At 40.7% G+C, this 17304-nt stretch overlaps 2 protein-coding genes and 1 long non-coding RNA gene across 15 annotated transcripts in view; 1 reads left to right on the forward strand and 2 right to left on the reverse strand.

Moving 5' to 3' along the window:
• The window catches only part of mtus1b (microtubule associated tumor suppressor 1b), a 100486-nt gene that overhangs the window by 40502 nt on the left and 42680 nt on the right, over positions 1-17304 (reverse strand). For 2 of the 3 annotated variants that reach the window (XM_019879665.1, XM_019879667.1), the window contains exon 5: positions 1805-2026. The exons of the other annotated variant lie outside the window; for it this stretch is intronic. In XM_019879665.1, the coding sequence (XP_019735224.1) occupies positions 1805-2026 (222 nt within the window). The remainder of the gene's footprint in view (positions 1-1804; positions 2027-17304) is intronic. 3 annotated transcript variants of the gene reach the window in all.
• Positions 3777-10996, forward strand: LOC109521683 (uncharacterized). Of its 11 annotated transcripts, XM_019879689.1 has the most exons (13): positions 3777-3910; positions 5635-5661; positions 7224-7339; positions 7710-7891; positions 7978-8080; positions 8172-8255; positions 8336-8590; positions 8651-8680; positions 8741-8756; positions 8817-8985; positions 9140-9336; positions 9656-9815; positions 10719-10996. In XM_019879689.1, the coding sequence occupies exons 3-13, from the start codon at positions 7245-7247 to the stop codon at positions 10874-10876; spliced, it is 1449 nt and encodes a 482-aa protein (XP_019735248.1). In that variant the 5' UTR covers positions 3777-3910; positions 5635-5661; positions 7224-7244; the 3' UTR covers positions 10877-10996. The 11 variants fall into 11 exon arrangements, with proteins under 11 accessions (XP_019735248.1, XP_019735238.1, XP_019735242.1 ...); XM_019879679.1 differs by having other exon boundaries at positions 5635-7339; XM_019879683.1 differs by having other exon boundaries at positions 5635-7339; positions 8336-8500; positions 8591-8680.
• LOC109521699 (uncharacterized) lies at positions 8467-8801 on the reverse strand. Its single transcript, XR_002169410.1, has 3 exons — positions 8777-8801; positions 8597-8686; positions 8467-8506 (listed from the first exon to the last, which is right to left on the reverse strand). It is a non-coding gene; the product is annotated as an uncharacterized LOC109521699 (long non-coding RNA).

A 17304-nucleotide genomic window follows, 5' to 3' on the forward strand; every position in this document is an offset into this window, starting at 1 on the left:
TTAATGCATAGTTTTCAAACGTTTACCCTTGAAACATTATACTTTTGAGTTTTAGAATTCTTGATTATCAGTATCAGTCAAAATAGAAAAATGGGTTCCCATGATGAACGTTTACGGAACCCAAAATTAGTTATCGTGGTTTCCCATTGGGTAATAATTCACAAAAAAATGACAAACCCCAATTGGTATGATCGTCATTTGTTTAGAGCAGACAACAAGTTTCAAAAATTTCTCAAGTTGTCATGAATGAAGTGACTGTTTGATTTCCAGATCAAGCTATTCCACAATTATGAATGTTCAAAAGCCTCAATTCATTATCGAGTTTTCTCCATCCTGTGCATGACAAGTTTGACATTCCAGCCCTCGTGGCTGACATTCCTCTGGCATCAAAGACCACGATCTCTCATGAGACAAAATAAATGAAGGAAATGCTCATGAGAATGATACAATTTGGGTTATTAATAACAAAAGGTATGTTCTTATGCCACTTTTGTGATTGTTGCCCTATCATTGTAATATTCTTTTCAGGTTCCATTTGTTTCTTTGGCATGTGTAAAATATGACACCAGTATATTATATATATAGTATATTATATAATATATAGAAGTCCAAGATGGCGCCCGAGTAGGCAGCCATCTGCAAGTGCTCTGATGAGCCTTGCTTTTTTTGTTGTTTTTCTGTTTGTTTTGTCACTTTGTGTTTGTTGTTACGTCGTGTGGACCTGATGTGGACTGTTTTCAGCATTTTTGGCCATGACATTCGTCAAAGAAGAAGAATCTGTGCTTGGTGGTTGCGCCTACTCGGCGGCACGTGTGTACCAGCACTGATTTTGATTGGGAGGAATGTCGGCGCCATTTGACTGTCGTTGCTGGACAGCTCCGGGGTGCTTGTGTCTTCCGCAGAGCGCCGATGCGGATGTGGAACCGGGAGTCGCGGCTTGGAGTTGAAGCGGATTACGTGGGACAGGAGTAGTGAACTAATCTCTTTTTGTCAATGGACGCTACAGCTTCGTGTTTGCTTTCAAAACTTAGCTTGTAGCAGACGTGCACATTTTCAGCATGACGTCTCTGATCCACTGGTAAAAGGACACTTTGATCCTCTCCTCTTTCATCTATAACTGCTTCAGACAACAAAGTGTATGCAGGAAAGCGGTGAAGATTGCACGACTGTCTGTGTCCGATGTGTTGTGTTGTGTTATTTTGACTTCAAGATGGCGCCGCGTGAGTGGCTGCCTTTCCAGCAGCTCCTATATTTTGTTGTTCTACTTCTTCCATTCATAACTTTGCTGCTATGAATTGGGAATTTCTCCATTGCGAGACCAATAAAGGTTTTCCTATCTTATCTTATCTTATCTTATTATGGAAAGAATTTTTTTAAATGCCAGAATTGCCTGATCCGAACACAACCCAAATTTGAATACTTGATAATGGATTTGCTTGTTGTGCTCTCAAAGTAAGACTGACGTGTGTCTACCTGGTGTTCATGTGGTAAGGCTGTACATTTCATTTACCTAACTGTAGTTTGACTTACTGAAAACACGATCAAAACATTCTCTTGTTAAAAACCATATAACCCTTCGTGTTGCCAAATAATGCGGCCTTATTGTCCTGAAAATGGTTAACAGTGCTTCACGTGTGTCTGCGTTCTCGATATCCTTTCCAGATGTGCCCCTTGACCTCAACAGAGGAAGACAGAGTGTTGATGTCAGCGCGCACACAGGCGCACAAAAACATGTGCACAACGACACAGACAGACACACACACAGGCAACTGCATGAAAGTGGTGAACTGCATCACTAGCTCACCTTTGTGTGTAGGTCCATTATTCTCATTGCATCCCAGTGATGAAAATATAAGACTTGAAGGTAAGCTTTTCACAGGAAGCTTGGATGCAGCATTTAATGCAGGTCGCCCACACACCGCAGAGGCTGGCTGGAGACGAGCAGTAGATTTTGAATTGGAATCTGAAAAGCCAGGGGCTGTTGGTGAAGCCGGCTGCTCAGGTGTGGTGCTAGGTTTGGAGACACCTGCAAGTGTGTATTGTTTATTAAAGGTTGTGATACTGACTCACTTTTAATAGGCAATGAACAGATTAAAAAAAACCCTATCCCTTCAGTTGATACATGGACAGCATTTTCTTACAAACACGTGGATGCCTCAATGGAAAGAATATCAGAAGTCGAGCATTCCTATATGATGAATGGAGGAGGCAAACTTGTACTACAAGCGCGTATGGTAGTGATGTGTCAGATACGAATGAAACGGCTCTTTGGAAAACTTATACCGTGAGTTTCAGGAGCCGCTTTTTTTTCTCCCGCCCCCTTCTCTCTCTCACCCCCAACACTGCATGTCATTGGTCAATGGTTTCCATCGTTTGGGTTCTGCACTAAGCTGACCGGGGAAATGGTGTGCTGTCGTCCTCCCGAACGAAAGAACAGAGCAGGGAGGGAGAGATACAACACCAACATTGGAAAGGAAAGTTTTGAAAATTAGTGAAGAGTCAAATCTGGACCTATGTCAATTTTCTTGACAATACAATGGCAGAGTGTAGAATCTGCAAGAAAAAATATATAATCTTGTCAAGATGGCTCCACAAACAACCTGCACAGGCCCCCGTACAAGCACAGGGAAGACAAAAAGACCAGCAAAAAACCTCATATGAAGGTGCCAATGTCAGTCCCCTCAAACCTTCTCCAAGCTCGCTGACTTCCGACCGGAGAAAACGGATTGTATACTTTTATATTTGGCCTTTCTCAATGAAAATCTTAAAGACAAGTTATTTGGATTGCAGGTTTTTTGTAACACCCCAGTCAGCAAAGGCATCTGGCCCGGCTTCGGCATGAAGCCGGCACAGCTGGCCTGGTGTCGGCAATGGCATAACGCATGTGGGCCGAACACGGCCCAGGCGTGGCAAAGGAGGCACTGGCTTGACTCTGGCAAACCAGATGAGGGCCGATTGTGGCGTGAAGTATTTGGGCCAGAAATCAATTTCCAACTCCGGCCCGAATATGGCCAGCCAGAATTGAGCCACTCCTAAATGCAGTTTCAGATTTTTTTTTTCTACACACAGCCTTGTTTTACAATTGCACACCAATGCGGAATTCCATTCATCACACACGCGCGCACACCATCACACACACACACACACACACACACACACACACACACACACACACACACACGCGCGAGTTCAACGCGTGGTCAATTATGTTAATGTTTGAACCACTATTTTAATGTATTTTTTAGCCAGGGGGAGACAAACAAACAGAAAAGAAAAATAACGTGCATCATTGTCAAATGTACTGTATGTGCAACATACAGCACAGTTGAAATTTCTTCTCTCTCAACATAAAACAAGAGGATATATCATATATGGTTTCCTCTCTGTGGGTTGACCAGTCGTTTTAATATGATTTAATTTTCAAACACCAAAAATCTTCTGTACCAGTACAAGTAGGGAAGTGGAGAAAACTTTATAAAAGAATTAAGGAAAGTTTGGTGATAGTGATCAGTCTTAAAAATACGCTCAGGACAGAAGATATTAAGTTTTCATATTTCAAGAGAAAAGGGGTTTGAGAAATGGAATTTTAGGTTGGTTTTTTTCTTTGTACTGTACAACAGCCGTATACAACTCTGACCTACACTTCGGCACAGTAGGTGGCAGTCGTGCATCTCGAACGTTAGCTGCCACACCGCCAATTAAGCAAGAAGAAGAAGAAGAAGAAGAAGAAGAAGAAGAAGAAGAAGAAGAAGAAGAAGAAGAAGAAGAAGAAGAAGAAGAAGAAGAAGAAGAAGAAAAAGAAGAGGGGGAAAAAAAAAGAAGTAGCCAGAAGAATCCCGCTCACGGACAACAAAGACGCTCACTCCACAATTGCCCACACACACTCCTGTGCCACATCCCTAAAAGACTGGTGAGTAAATGCATTTATTTTATGTTTAGGATAACGTTTGTCTTTAGTGACAGTACGTTGTCAATTACAATAGAAAGACAATTCTGTCTCAAGTCTCGCCTGAATTTTGAAGAGGGCCATTAAATGACGCATTAGCATTTAGCATTAGCCTAAAATGCGGCCCGGGGTAATGATGTGCTCCGAGCATAGATGTGACTTCTTTCTGCTGGCATGTGGAAATATTAAAAATATATTGTGCTTCAATTTAATGGGTATTTACGGGTATTTTTTCTTAAAATTGTCACTTGCTGTGTCTAAATCGAGAGACTGAAGCGCGCGAATTTTTAAATAAACCGCTCAGCAACGTCACAGGCAGGTGGGGCCTGAACCTGCTGCGTCACAGTTTCGGTATCCATATGAGTTTTCGTAAAAATGCAGATTTCGGACATGATAAAAAATAACCCTTTCTCGGGCTCCCATAACTGGCTTTATGGCCGTCGTACAATAGTGAAACTGTTATGCATAAACTGCGTTTTATTTATATTTATGGCCATTTTCTTTCCATATATTATTAATTAATTAATGTGGGAAGCGCTGAAATACATTGCAATTTATTTTGATTCAGTTTGCTGCAATACTGATACTGTCCATTCAAAAAAACATGTATTTATACTTAATCTTAACTTAATAATTATTACCTGAATATTTTACAATAAATAAATTCTGATGTTAAAATGAAATTAAATAATAATTTGGAGAGAAAGCGTTCTCAAAAACAAAATGGACTATTAACTTGTCTGATTTATTGTGATGTTAACATCATCTATCAAACAAGATGCAACCATTTGTAGTTTTAAGTCTTCAATCCATTGACCGAACATTGCATTTCAGAGAGAGCTATTGCTCAATATTTCATTCAAATCATTCTGAAATAAGCAGACAATTGACGTTTTTCCCCAGGTTTTTAAAAATTTTAACCCTTTTATTTTTTCCCCGTCCTGAATTTGTATGTGTACTCCTAAATTATTTAGTGACTGCTCTATTTTTTGGTCATTTTTCAAATTATATTAAGGGCCTTTCAATTATGGGCCCCGAGAATCATTTGCGTCATTTCCCTTTTTACACATGTCGTGGACAGTGTTTGAAAGCTTAGGCTCTATTGAGAAGGTTAAAAATGTCCTGACTTGGTTAACTGGATGATTTTTAACTGCAGCCACACTGCTTTTTTCAAATATGAGAACTATTTCAAGGTTACTCTGGTGTGTTGAACAGCCTCTGACAGAGGATTACTTTAAATAATCTTTAACAAATTATACTTTGAGCAACAGTAATTACCTGTTTGAGGTCTGTGCAGCCACATGTCCAGTCAAGAAAAAAAAGTAGAGTAGCCAGACTCCTCATAGACTGCTTAATGCGGGAAGACACCCATGTAGGTGTCTAGATGAATATTTCAACAGCTTGTCCAATAATGTGTCATCAATCCATCCATCCATCCATTTTCTGATCCTCTTTATCTTCATCCTCACGAGGGTTGCGCGGGGTGCTGGGGCCTATCCCAGCTGTCTTTGGGCAGTAGGTGGGGGACACCCTGAATTGGTTGCCAGCCAATCGCAAGGCACACAGAGACGAATAACCATTTGTCCTCACAATAATAATGTGTCATGTCATATATATTCAATTCTCAAGTTTAAGTATTAAAAATGTTTGATAATTTTGTGATTTGGACTATTCTTTGTCTCTTTCAGGTTGAAGGAAAATCCACTCAAGTGAAGGTATGAAGAAAGCTTGGATGTATAATGATAGGAGTAATGCCCGAAGGAGGGCTGTCAAAAGAGTTGAAGAACTCATTGAAATTGAGGCGGAAACAGAGGGGTTGGGTTCTGTCAATTCTGAGTTGAGTGTTTGTCTCGACAATTCAGAGGAATTTAATATGCAAGTCAGTGATGATGAAAGTGATCAGGACCTTGACGCTGAGGATTTGGAAGAGGCAGAGGCTTTATTATCTGATGAGGACATGTCTGATCTTAGAGACCAGTGTCAGAATGGTGGTGATCTCCATAGCTCACTGGCTAATTGGGCAGTTTCATTTGGTATTTCTCTCATGGCTCTGTCAGCACTTCTAAACATCCTTAGAATATACCACCCTTTCCTGCCCAAAGATGGACGAACATTGCTGAAAACTAAAACAAGCCACAACATTCACAATGCAGCAGGTGGTGTCTTCCATTATCGTGGAATTTTGAATTCATTTCAGAAAATCTTCGATAAAGTGTGGTTTTCCTTGACAGACGGACATGTATTTAAACTGCAGTTAAATTTTGATGGCCTACCTCTCTGGAAGAGTTCTAGAACTCAGTTTTGGCCAATCCTTGGTATGTTACAAGGATACACAAAGAAACCAGTGTTGATTGGCCTTTTTTGTGGTACTTCAAAGCCAAATTCACTGGCTGAGTATCTTCATGATTTGGTACATGAGCTAAAAGCACTGCAAAGTGGATTTCTGTTCAAGCAGAAATCTTTCTTTGTTAATGTTGTTTCTGTTGTGTGTGATACCCCAGCCAGAGCTTTCATAAGAGGTGTGAAGTCACACAATGCTTATCATGGCTGTGACAAGTGTGACCAAACAGGTGTACGCAAATGTAATCGAATGACGTTTCCTGAGGTCAATGCAAGGCGCAGAACTGATGACAGTTTTCGACAAGCAATGGATGAAGAACATCATGTCCAACAGTCACCTCTTGCAGATGTAGGCATTGATATGATTGCTTGCTTCCCATATGATTATATGCATCTGGTTTGTCTTGGTGTAATGAAGCGTCTTTTAGATTTGTGGATCAGCACCACAGGCCCACTACGCTGTCGCATTTCATCTAGTCTCACTTCCATCATTTCAGATAGACTTCTTGCACTGAGAAATTACATCCCTAGTGAGTTTACTCGAAGGCCACGGTCACTAGCTGACCGATGTAGGTGGAAAGCCACAGAATTCCGTCAGTTCTTGTTATACACTGGTCCGGTTGTGCTCAGGGGTGTACTGAAGCCTCAGATCTACGATAACTTTCTGCTTTTGTCAGTAGGTGTGTACATCTTGGCAAGTCCAAAGTATTGTTTGGAGATGAATGACCTTGCCAATACTCTGTTGGTTTCATTTGTTGAACATTTTGGCCAGCTTTATGGTGAAGAGTTCTGGGTTTCAAATATTCATGGTCTGGTGCATCTCAGTGAAGATGTCAAAATCCATGGCAATTTAGATCTCATATCTGCATTTCCATATGAAAACTTCCTGGGAAAATTAAAGAAATTAGTTCGGGGGCCATGTAATCCTTTGACTCAGGTGCTGCGAAGATTATCAGAGATGGAAAATGATGACTTCAATCCTGATGTTAAAGAAACTCCAAAACTTTACAAAGAGCACATGGATGGGCCTGTGCCAGATGACTTCTCACAACGGCTTTGCCAGTTTAAAGTGCTTTCCTTTGATGGAATAGTTGTGAACTCCAAAGAGAGAGATTCTTGTATCAGAATTCATAACAAGTTAATTTCAGTCCAAAATATTGTCGAGGATAGAGGAACACTATATATTGTGGGAAATGAATACAAACAGGTGGAGCACTTCTTTACCTATCCAGTTGACTCAAAAGACTTGGGGATTTATGTGGTTTCCAACCTCTCCACCAGTCTCAAGTGTTTCAGATTGGGAAGGAATCTGCAAAAGTATGTCAGATTACCATTCAAAGACAAATTTTTGGTTGTTCCACTTTTGCATTGAAATTTTGTTGGGTAAGGATTAGATTAGAGCAATCATTCTTAATTTTCCTCAGATGTTTCATATTGTTGTCTTTGACGACACCAGTGAGGTTGAAGTTGTTCCTTCAGTTTGGATGAAAAATGGAGAATGCATGTGGCCTCCAAATAAAAGTGATGTGGCAAAAGCTGTAAAATCCCAAGAATGTCCTGGACATGGATGGAAGCCCCATAAAGCCAGAATTATTTTCACATCCTGTAAGTACAAAATTGTCAACTCCACCTTTCGATTGAGCTAATGGTCGGTTATGTATTACTTACTTGTTTTGCGGACAATTTTCTAGATGACTACAATGAAGCGAGGCTTAAACTACCTCAAGCTGTTGATAACACAGACCTTGGAAGTGATGAAAAGGACTCTCCAATTCAATTTAAAAGGAAAAGGATGTAGGTTATTTTGATTGCTTTTGTTTAATACTGTAGTGCACAAAATTTGAAGATGTGCTGAATTTTAATGAAATTCTTAAATTGTTTTTAGACGCAAGAACATATTATTCCCTGGGGAGGAAGATGACGGTGATGACAATGATAATGAGATGAAAGTACGAAAGTCAACAAAAAGGTAAGAAGTGTCAATCCCAATTTAAATTACAATTTGTTTGTCATAACATACAGTATTAATGTTTGTTTTGTACCTTTAAGGAGATTGGATTCATTGCCCAGTGCGCCAAAGATTTATGTGCCGAACATCACTCCTGCACTAAAACGAGGGAAACAAAATAGACCTAGGATCAACTCCACTGGCCATAACAGTCCTGAGCCTATGATCCATTCTCCATGCACCAGCAGGAAGATGCACTCTCCAAGGCGCACCTTCAATAAGATGCACACTCCAAGGAGCACAAGCAGTGAGGTGTACTCACCAAGGAGCACCAGCAGGGCGGTGCAGACACCAAGGCGCACCTTCAATAAGATGGACACTCCGAGGAGGACCAGCAGTGAGGTGCACTCACCAAGGTGCACCAGCAGGGAGGTGCAGACTCCAAGGCGCACCTTTAGTAAGATGCACACTCTGAGGCGCACATCCAGTGAGGTGCACTCTCCAAGGTGCACCAGCAGGGAGGTGCAGACTCCAAGGTCCACCAGCAGGGAGGAGCACACTCCAAGGTGCAACCCCAGGGAGGTGCACACTCCAAGACGTACCAGTTGTGAGATTCACACTCCAAGGCGTACTGGCAGTAAGGTGCACTCCCCAATGACGCACACCAAGAGGCATACTGCATCTTCCGCAGTCCCATCAACACACTTCGAGTCACATCAAAGCAGTGAGAAGAGATCCAGTCTGCAAACTTGTGAGTATTCACAAATTTTGTTTGGTATGCAGAATCACAATTAGGTGATCTGGAAAATGGTGGTGCTGAAGTATCTACTTCAGTGGGTAACAGTGGGTTGAATGTGGATTTTGCAGTATTTCCAATCCCTCTTTCTTGTTCATTTTATCCACAGTCCTGTTGCATAATATTTTAAAGCAAGAAATGATGCTGGAGCAACTGCGAATCATCTTTCAGACTCTACAGGGTATGAAAGCAGCTGATGAGGCAGAGATGGGCCTTGATCCAAATCTGTTGCCACTCAAAGATGTTGGTTCTCTTCAGAGCCTGGAGGAACAACTTCACATCAACCCAGACCTCCAGAAAACATTGGTATATTGGCATCTCATACATGTTGACCATATTGCATCAAACTGACTTAGCGCAGAGCAATTTCCCGGAGTCTTCACGGAGACTTCAGAGTTGTCTACCGCTGACGAAGCTACTGTGAGAGAAGCGAAACGTCCTTTTTTGTTTTTTACCCACAGGTACAGATGACGACTGACGGAACCCTTTCTACGATCAAACTGACTTGCTATCTTCCACACATGCTCTCATCTTAAAAATTTAATAAGCTTTCCAGTGTCGGTATTAAACGACTGTATTTTTTATTTTTTTAAATCATAATGAAGTGATGTTGGGATGATTTCAGGTAAATACACTGGCTCTCAAAGGTGGAGTGGACATTCGTAAATGTGTCTGGAGCATTATGCATGCAATGATCAATAACTCTCTGGCAAGAAAAATAAACATGAGAGGAATAAATGGAAAGATTGGTTTCCAGCACCTACAGATTCGAACTGTTGTAACTGGTAAGTTGGGCTAGATACCAGCAGTGTCATAGAGGGTGACATATGTGCCACCAGAAATGGAATCTGAATTATCCAGATCTGAATTTTAATCACTGAAACTGAATTTGATTTACAGTAAATTGCATTTGAAATGTTATGTTTTAATCCTTACACTGAAAAAAATGAATCTAAATTCTATAATTAGAATTTGTTTTTTGTTTTTTTGTTTTTTTTTTAAGTTTCTCTTAAACTGCATTTTAAAATGTTTATTATAGGCTGCTATTTTTTCGAATACATTTGGCCATATAAGGAAAAATAAACTTTTTACTTTAAACGTTTATACCAACCCAATATAAACGTTTAGGTATACTGTATGTTAGTAAAAGGTTTAGATTTTCTTCAAGGAGATATGTGTTCTCCAAGCAAGCCCGGATGTCTGTGACACGAATTTAGAATAATTTATTTTGTATTTGTAAGACTTAATTTTCAGTGGTGATCAAATGTATTTTCAGAGAAATATCTATATATCTAACTATATATCGATAGATATATCGATATTCAAATTTTACAATTTGGATTCAGTATCACGATTTCAGACTAAAATATACAAATCCATCCATTATCCGAGCCTCTTAGCCTTCAAGTTGTGTAATTCAAATTCGGTATAAGCAATTTAAATCTAAATTATTCAGATTCTGTTTCTGGAGGCAAATATTTCAGCCAACACATTAGTAATGATCATGGACAAATGTTTGTTTCCCTACCACACTGCCCATCCTTACAGTTTTAAAACAATTCTTTGTACAAAGCTGTAAATATTTGATAAACACTCGAGATCTGACACCAGAATATTAGTTTTCTTTTCGTAGTAATGTTACCTGATGATACAGAGAGTTAATTTTAAAATATGTTTGCATGTTTCAGCCGCTGTGAGGCGAAACCGATTAACATCGTGGGCCACAGACAAGGAAATTGATGCCACCATCCAAAGATGGCTACAGCTGGCTTCTGATCGGGATGGTGGGAGGAAGGAGCGAATGAAAAGAAAGGAGAAGATGGAAAGCAGTTTGATCAATGAATAAATGCTGTTCAAGAAGCTGCTGTATTACAGTTTGGACTTGGTGCTAACTGTCGTGCACTTTCCAGTTTGTGTGGTTCTTTGTGAGGTTCATATGATGAAAATAAAAATTTTTGTAACAGTCGTTTTTGAGGCTTTTTTTAAATGTGGGTCTAATATGGCTCATGAATTAAGTGGCTGAGTTAAGGTTGAATTAAGGCTGATCTGAGGAGCCTGTAATGGCCCAGCGTCGGGCCGGAGTAGGGCCGGATATGGTTATACAATGTGGCTCAGATGCGGGCCGGATGCGGCCCGGATCATGGATGCCAGACCCGGGCCACTGCAGGACCGTCATTCATTGCGGTATGTGGGCTGAGTGTCGTGCCGTGTCCGCGCCAGAGCCGGGCCAGACCAATTTTGCTGACTGGGACTGTAGATCAGGGGTATCCAACCTTTTCTGACCGAAGATCTACTTTTCGATCAACCAACCTCCCGCGAACGACCCGTTACCGCGCATACGCACGCACTTACACATGCATGCCATGGTGAGCAAGAGCCAAAACGGCCCCTAAGATGAACGAAACAGAAAGATAAAGTACACAAGAGTTGATGAGTTGGTGACAAGGAAATCACTGCCTACCTTAGTAGGAGACCTGACATGGAGGCATGCAACGCACATTTGCAGCCTGTTAACTATCGTAGCTCACGCGTACCGTTTTAAAATGCTTCTCTCGGCCCTCCAGATTGACATTCTTTGTGAGTGACATCGGTGAATTGCACACGAAACGAATTTTGAATGATAATAATAAGAATAAAAGCAACAGCTCTGATTGCAAGCTGCAATTGCAGACTGCTGAGTGCAACCATCATGTGTTTTTTTTTCATATTTTACACATAACTCCATCAATATTAGTTATAAATTAATTTAAGCAACAAAGACAATAAAATCAGAAGAGCCGCTTGGGAGGCAAACCAACATACAGTACTTCTGTCAATAAAAGCCAGCGTATGACACTTTCTATTCAATTCCCTATTGGAACATTCAATCTGTACTTTTTTTTTTTTTGCATTCAACAGATTTTCTTCTTTGCATGTTTACAATGGATCAAAGTAAATACAGTAATTCAAATCTCTCACCGACCTTCACTTAAGAATGGGTCGTGTCTAGCAAAGGGAGAAAGAAAAAAAGAGAATCTGTTTTCATGTTTGCAGCTCAGTTTCATTACGTCACCTGAACAAGAGACCCGCTGTTGAGAAAGGCAGAGCAAGCTGTAAAACTTTTCATGAGTGTTTGAAACCAGCAGGAAACATCTGGCTTCATTCACTTTTAATTCTCATGATGCGTCAGACCAGAGAAAGCAGCTGGTTTGTGTTACCTAAGAAATCATTGTTAAATAAGAGTTGGACAATACAAGTCAGGAGTATACACCTGTCCTCAGACCTCAATCTTCTTTGTTTCTTTGAGAGAAACACTAGCTTACTAATTATTTGTGGCTCTCGAAAGGACATTTCACAATTTCCAATGTTGCTCAATGCACAACAAACGCTGTTGTTGTGTTGTAACGCAACTTTGTTGTCAAGTCAAGTCAAGTACAACTTTATTGTCAAATGTGCAACATACAGCACAGATGAAATTTCTTCCCTCTCAAGACAACATAAAACAAACAAGAGGAGTGTTGGCGTGCTTTGTCGTGATAATCGCTAAGTGCAGCACTCGACCTGCACGCTTCGCTCAGATTAAGAGCCTTTTTTCATTTTTAAGTCAACAAAAGTCAAATAATGGACAATGGCTTTTTTTATTTTTCCTGCCACGAAAGCCAAAAAGTGTGTTACGGACTCTCTTTAACTTCAGCCTTCCCCGTGCACTCAGTCCTTATGCCCTCACTCGAAGGTTTTTCATTGGCTAACATGAGACGGGGTTCCTGATTGGCTGGTCTTAGCGTGGTATTCAAGGACAAGTGTAAAAATGCAGTTTCGCGCAGGGAAAACCTGTATCGTTTATTTTCATATATTCATAGCTTGAATTTTCATAGCCAGGATTCAAATTAACTTTTGTGAATACCGGCCAATGTGGCTGGTGACACTCTAAACTTCGCAGCCAATCAGAATTTCCACTAGTCATTTTTTCCCCCCTCCAAACTTTTAGCTCCCCTGTTTTGATCTTCGTGTACCTTTCTCATGCTGGTTGAACTCTAGACTGCAGTCTGAAATACGGGCATTTACGCTGCCAATGGGTCTATTAAATGTGATTACCTAGCATTACCTTTATTTTAATGTAGTGTGTGTGTATATATTATATATATTTCATAAAGTATTTATTGGAAATGTAGGAGTCACCGCCAGGAGTACAACTGACAGAAGACAAAGGGTTGGACGTTGTTTAAACAGTTCCAGTTCTGATTGTAGTTCCTTGATTTGATTTCTGTTCCAAACGATTCTCGATTTTGATTCTTTTATCCATCAATCCATTATCTGATCCGCTACGAGGGTCGCGGGCGTGCTGGAGCCTATCCCAGCTGACTTCCCTGAACTGGTTGCAAACTGGTTGCAAACATAGACAAACATTCACACTCACAGTCAAACGTAGGGATGATTTTTGAGCATTCAATCAACCTACCACGCATGTTTTTGAATTGTGGGAGGAAACATGCAAACTCCACACAGTAATTCATGCAAACTCCACACAGGAAAGCTTGATGTGGAATCGAACCCCGTGCCTCTGCACAGTGAGGTGGACGCGCTAAGCAGTCGACCACCGTAAATGTAGCTTCACATTCCTTTACCTACACAAATAAATTGTCTACAAATGTATTTTTCTATTTATATCTCACCTTTTTTATTAACATTACTACGACTTTCTCACAGAGTGATTTTTAAACGGTATTAATATCAAATTTATGAGCTTGATTTCATAAGTTGGGAATTTTTTTATTTCACAAGTGAGCTTTATTTTCGAAAACCTCCTAAAACCAAATTCACAATGAGTATAATGACAAATAAAAGGAAGTATCTCCTATTCAATGTTGGCTTGTGTATAAAAATGGGTTCCCTATTCTCCAAAGCAAGTCTTTTCTTGCCAAAATGGCCTTCTTACATTTTTCTTTGGTCCTCTTCAGAAGCACTCAGCAATCATCAGCGCATGCCCAGAAGTGTCTGTGCTATTTTTTTGCATTTGTAAGGTCACATATCATCTGCCTCGGAAGACTGGTGTTGGAGTACAATCTTTATGTGTGTGGTGCTCTGTGTTGAGATAATGCGAGCCGACTACACACAATACGACCAAAACTATTCATGCAGTGATTTTGTGCCTATCTGTGGGGTCTGTCATAAATAAAGGATTACAAACCTTGTGTGTACCAAACCCTAAGTATTCCCTCTTACATATTCCAACAGCTGTATTTAAGTCCAGCACCCCGTAAGAATAAAACCTCATACTGAAGATGAAGTTTTTATCTTAAACACCAGCACACATTGTAAGACACTTCCAGACAGCTATTAAATCAGTGTAGAGAGACTGAACAAAATTATTTTATTGATTTCATCATAAAAGGCCTTGTGAGTGTGAGTTGGTGCTATAGTCATGATATTAATTGGTGGAGAATATCCCCGTCCAGCAGGCTTATTTTTTCCCCACCTACGACTGTGAGGATCACTGTATTTAAAAATGTGACAGCAACTGTGTAACCAGCATTAAAAGACAAGCCTTTGTGGAGTTGCTTGAAAGAGCAAGGAGCCCTGTGTTACAACAATTACATCCATCGTAATGGGACGCTGGTAAGTTTTACACTTCATCATTTGATTTTATGGTAGTCCATCAAAATCTGTCTAGTTTAAAGTGCCTCCATGGCCCGAAAAAATGTGGAGCCCGCTGATCTAATTAGCGCATGGTAGAAGACCAAACCCTTTCTTTTTGGCATACCTCCAAACATGCATTGAGTCATAGTCTTCTCATTTAATTACTTTTATTGGCTTTACTTGAGAAAGAATTAATGAAACCAACAAAAAAATGCTCTCCTTCAAAGTGTAAATTATAGCCGCCAGCCAGACTGGGAAACTAACTACCTCTGGTCTAAGGTATTTTCAAGTGTGTGCTTGTTATTTCTCATGAATTGAAAGGACAATTCACAAATCTCAGGAAAAATCCATGTTTACACAATGTGAAGCCAGCCTCAGCTATCTGTGAATCCTCCCTCTTTGGGTCATATTCCATTGGTGTGCCTGTCCTTTCTTAAGCACCTTGCCTTGCAAACTTATCATTTTCTAGTGCATCTAAACATCTGTCAAACGCGCCGTACATAAGTAGTAAATGAATACAGACACACCAAAGAAACGTGATTCAATGACAGGAGAGGCTGTGTGGAACTCCTGGAACTTGTGAATGTCATTAAAATACAGTCATACCTCGGTTTTCGACCATAATCCGTTCCAGAAGGCTGTTCGAAAACCGATTTGTTGGAAAACCGAAACCACGCTCTTTTTTTCAAAAAAATCTTTATTGAACACGTCTGTGCACAATGGAACGCTACACGAGGAAGCGTCACTTCCTCGTCTACCTGAGGAAGCGTCACTTCCTCGTGTAAGGAAGGCGAGAGGAGTCAAGTGCAATGGTTATATTCAATGGTTGAATACACAACCATTACACAATAATTGTGTAATGGTTATATTCAAGTGCGCTCAGTTTGTTCGAGAACCGAAATTCGGTCGTCATCCGAGGCATAAAAAACTCAAAATTTTTGGTCGAAAACCGATTTGGTTGAGAACAGAGACGTTCGAAAACCAAGGTTTGACTGTATGTGAAAATGATAAAGCAGACTTTAAATTAGAAAACTCATTTTGTAGCGGGTAGTACAATTGCTGACTCACAGCACCTTGATCAACTCATTAAAATATTTTTATTCAGTCTCTCTTTGCGGACACAGTGGTTGGGGAACCCTGCTCTACATTATTCAAATCAATTTGCTTTTTACTTTAATAAGCACCAGTAAGGCGTGGAGGTAACTGGTTTGAACTTCAAGCTGAGCATTCGTGTCAGTGCTCAGCCGTATGCCAACGCTGGCCTGCTGCATAGAACAGCGAAAAAAAATGTTGTGACTGGCAATTTAAACAAATTTGACAGCTCTCCTTTACCCCACCCCACCATTAGTACATGTGGCATGTATTGCAACTGCATCCAAAAATTGAGTGCAATATAAAAGTTAGCTGATGGGAGAATACCGTATTTTCTGCACTATGAGGCACACCTATAAGCATTCAATTTTCCCAAAAGCCAACAGTGCGTCTTATATATGGTGTCACAGTCTCTTTATATTCCACATTGAGTTGTTTCCCAGTTAGTGAGTTCCCATGCCATCTAGTGGTAATTATTAGCAGGAACCAATTGTAACATAAAAGGGTTCAGCCCGACACTAATGGACATGTGCATTCGCCAACACACACTCAAACAGACAACTACTTTGTGAGCTTTGCACAGCCATAATAGGGGTGTTCACACAGCACACATTTGCATCGGTGCTGCACCGATGTATTTTGTTGCAATATATCTTACACCGGAGCAAATTTTGTGGAGCGTTCACACATAAAAAGCTACTGACTAAAGCGAAGCGTGTTTACCCCAGTGCAGCCCCACTTGCGGTCACACGGCAGTTTCTGTGGCCGTGCAATACAATACAGTGAAACTCCTTTAAAACAAAACCTACATGGGCGAAAATACCCCCTAATGTGAAAAAATCTTCATGCATTAACACCATTCCCACTCTCCTGCACCCCATACAACGAAAAAAAACCCTGTTGCGTTATACAAAATCTTTTTCTCTGCTCTTGCCTCGCGAAGAGATTCACTACAACGAAGTCGAATCCAACAGCGACCTCTCCTGCTTCGTTCGGAAACGGCAACAGCAACCACCACACTGGTTTACACAGCTCCAAGTTTCCTGAACGCAACATACTCATAGCTGCTCTGCCATTGGCTTACTTAGCATCATCCTGGCCTCCGATTGGCCAAGAGGGACCTCACTATCAATGTGTGTAGATACTGTAGCTAGATCCGTGGAAGATAGAGTGGAATGCATCCGATTAGCTGCTCAGAGTAAATTGCTTGTGGCTCGACGGACAGTCAAATAAACGAACGTTTCCTGGAATGCTTTACTTGTTATCATGCTAAAAACCTTACGCTAACTGGAGCACTAATTAGAGAGAAGGCGAGTTCCATCGCGCTAACTATGGCCATCGAGGACTACGAAGCGTCCCGTGGCTGGCTTAAAAGTTCATTGCATGACATCAGCTGAGCAACGCTGTCTTGGGTGGCGATCGAGGGGAGGTTGAGTTAGAGACAGTGAGATGGTGGAAAGGAAAGCCACCGCATCCAGGAAGTATTTGTTATTGTTACCTTCAGACGCAGCATGAACGTTGCATTGCTAAAATGGCTACAAAACGGACCTTTGGATGTCAAGCAGC

The sequence above is a fragment of the Hippocampus comes genome, unplaced genomic scaffold (genome assembly GCF_001891065.2).
Source record: "Hippocampus comes isolate QL1 unplaced genomic scaffold, H_comes_QL1_v1.1 scaffold158, whole genome shotgun sequence".
Classification (NCBI taxonomy): domain Eukaryota; kingdom Metazoa; phylum Chordata; class Actinopteri; order Syngnathiformes; family Syngnathidae; genus Hippocampus; species Hippocampus comes.

Bases quoted from the DNA above. Each gene is read 5' to 3' on its own strand.
- LOC109521683 (XM_019879679.1), top strand. From the start codon at position 5,664: ATGAAGAAAGCTTGGATGTATAATGATAGGAGTAATGCCCGAAGGAGG. The intron at 8,081-8,171 runs GTAGGTTATTTT...AATTGTTTTTAG, and splicing joins CAATTTAAAAGGAAAAGGAT to ACGCAAGAACATATTATTCC. The intron at 8,986-9,139 runs GTGAGTATTCAC...TTTTATCCACAG, and splicing joins GAGATCCAGTCTGCAAACTT to TCCTGTTGCATAATATTTTA.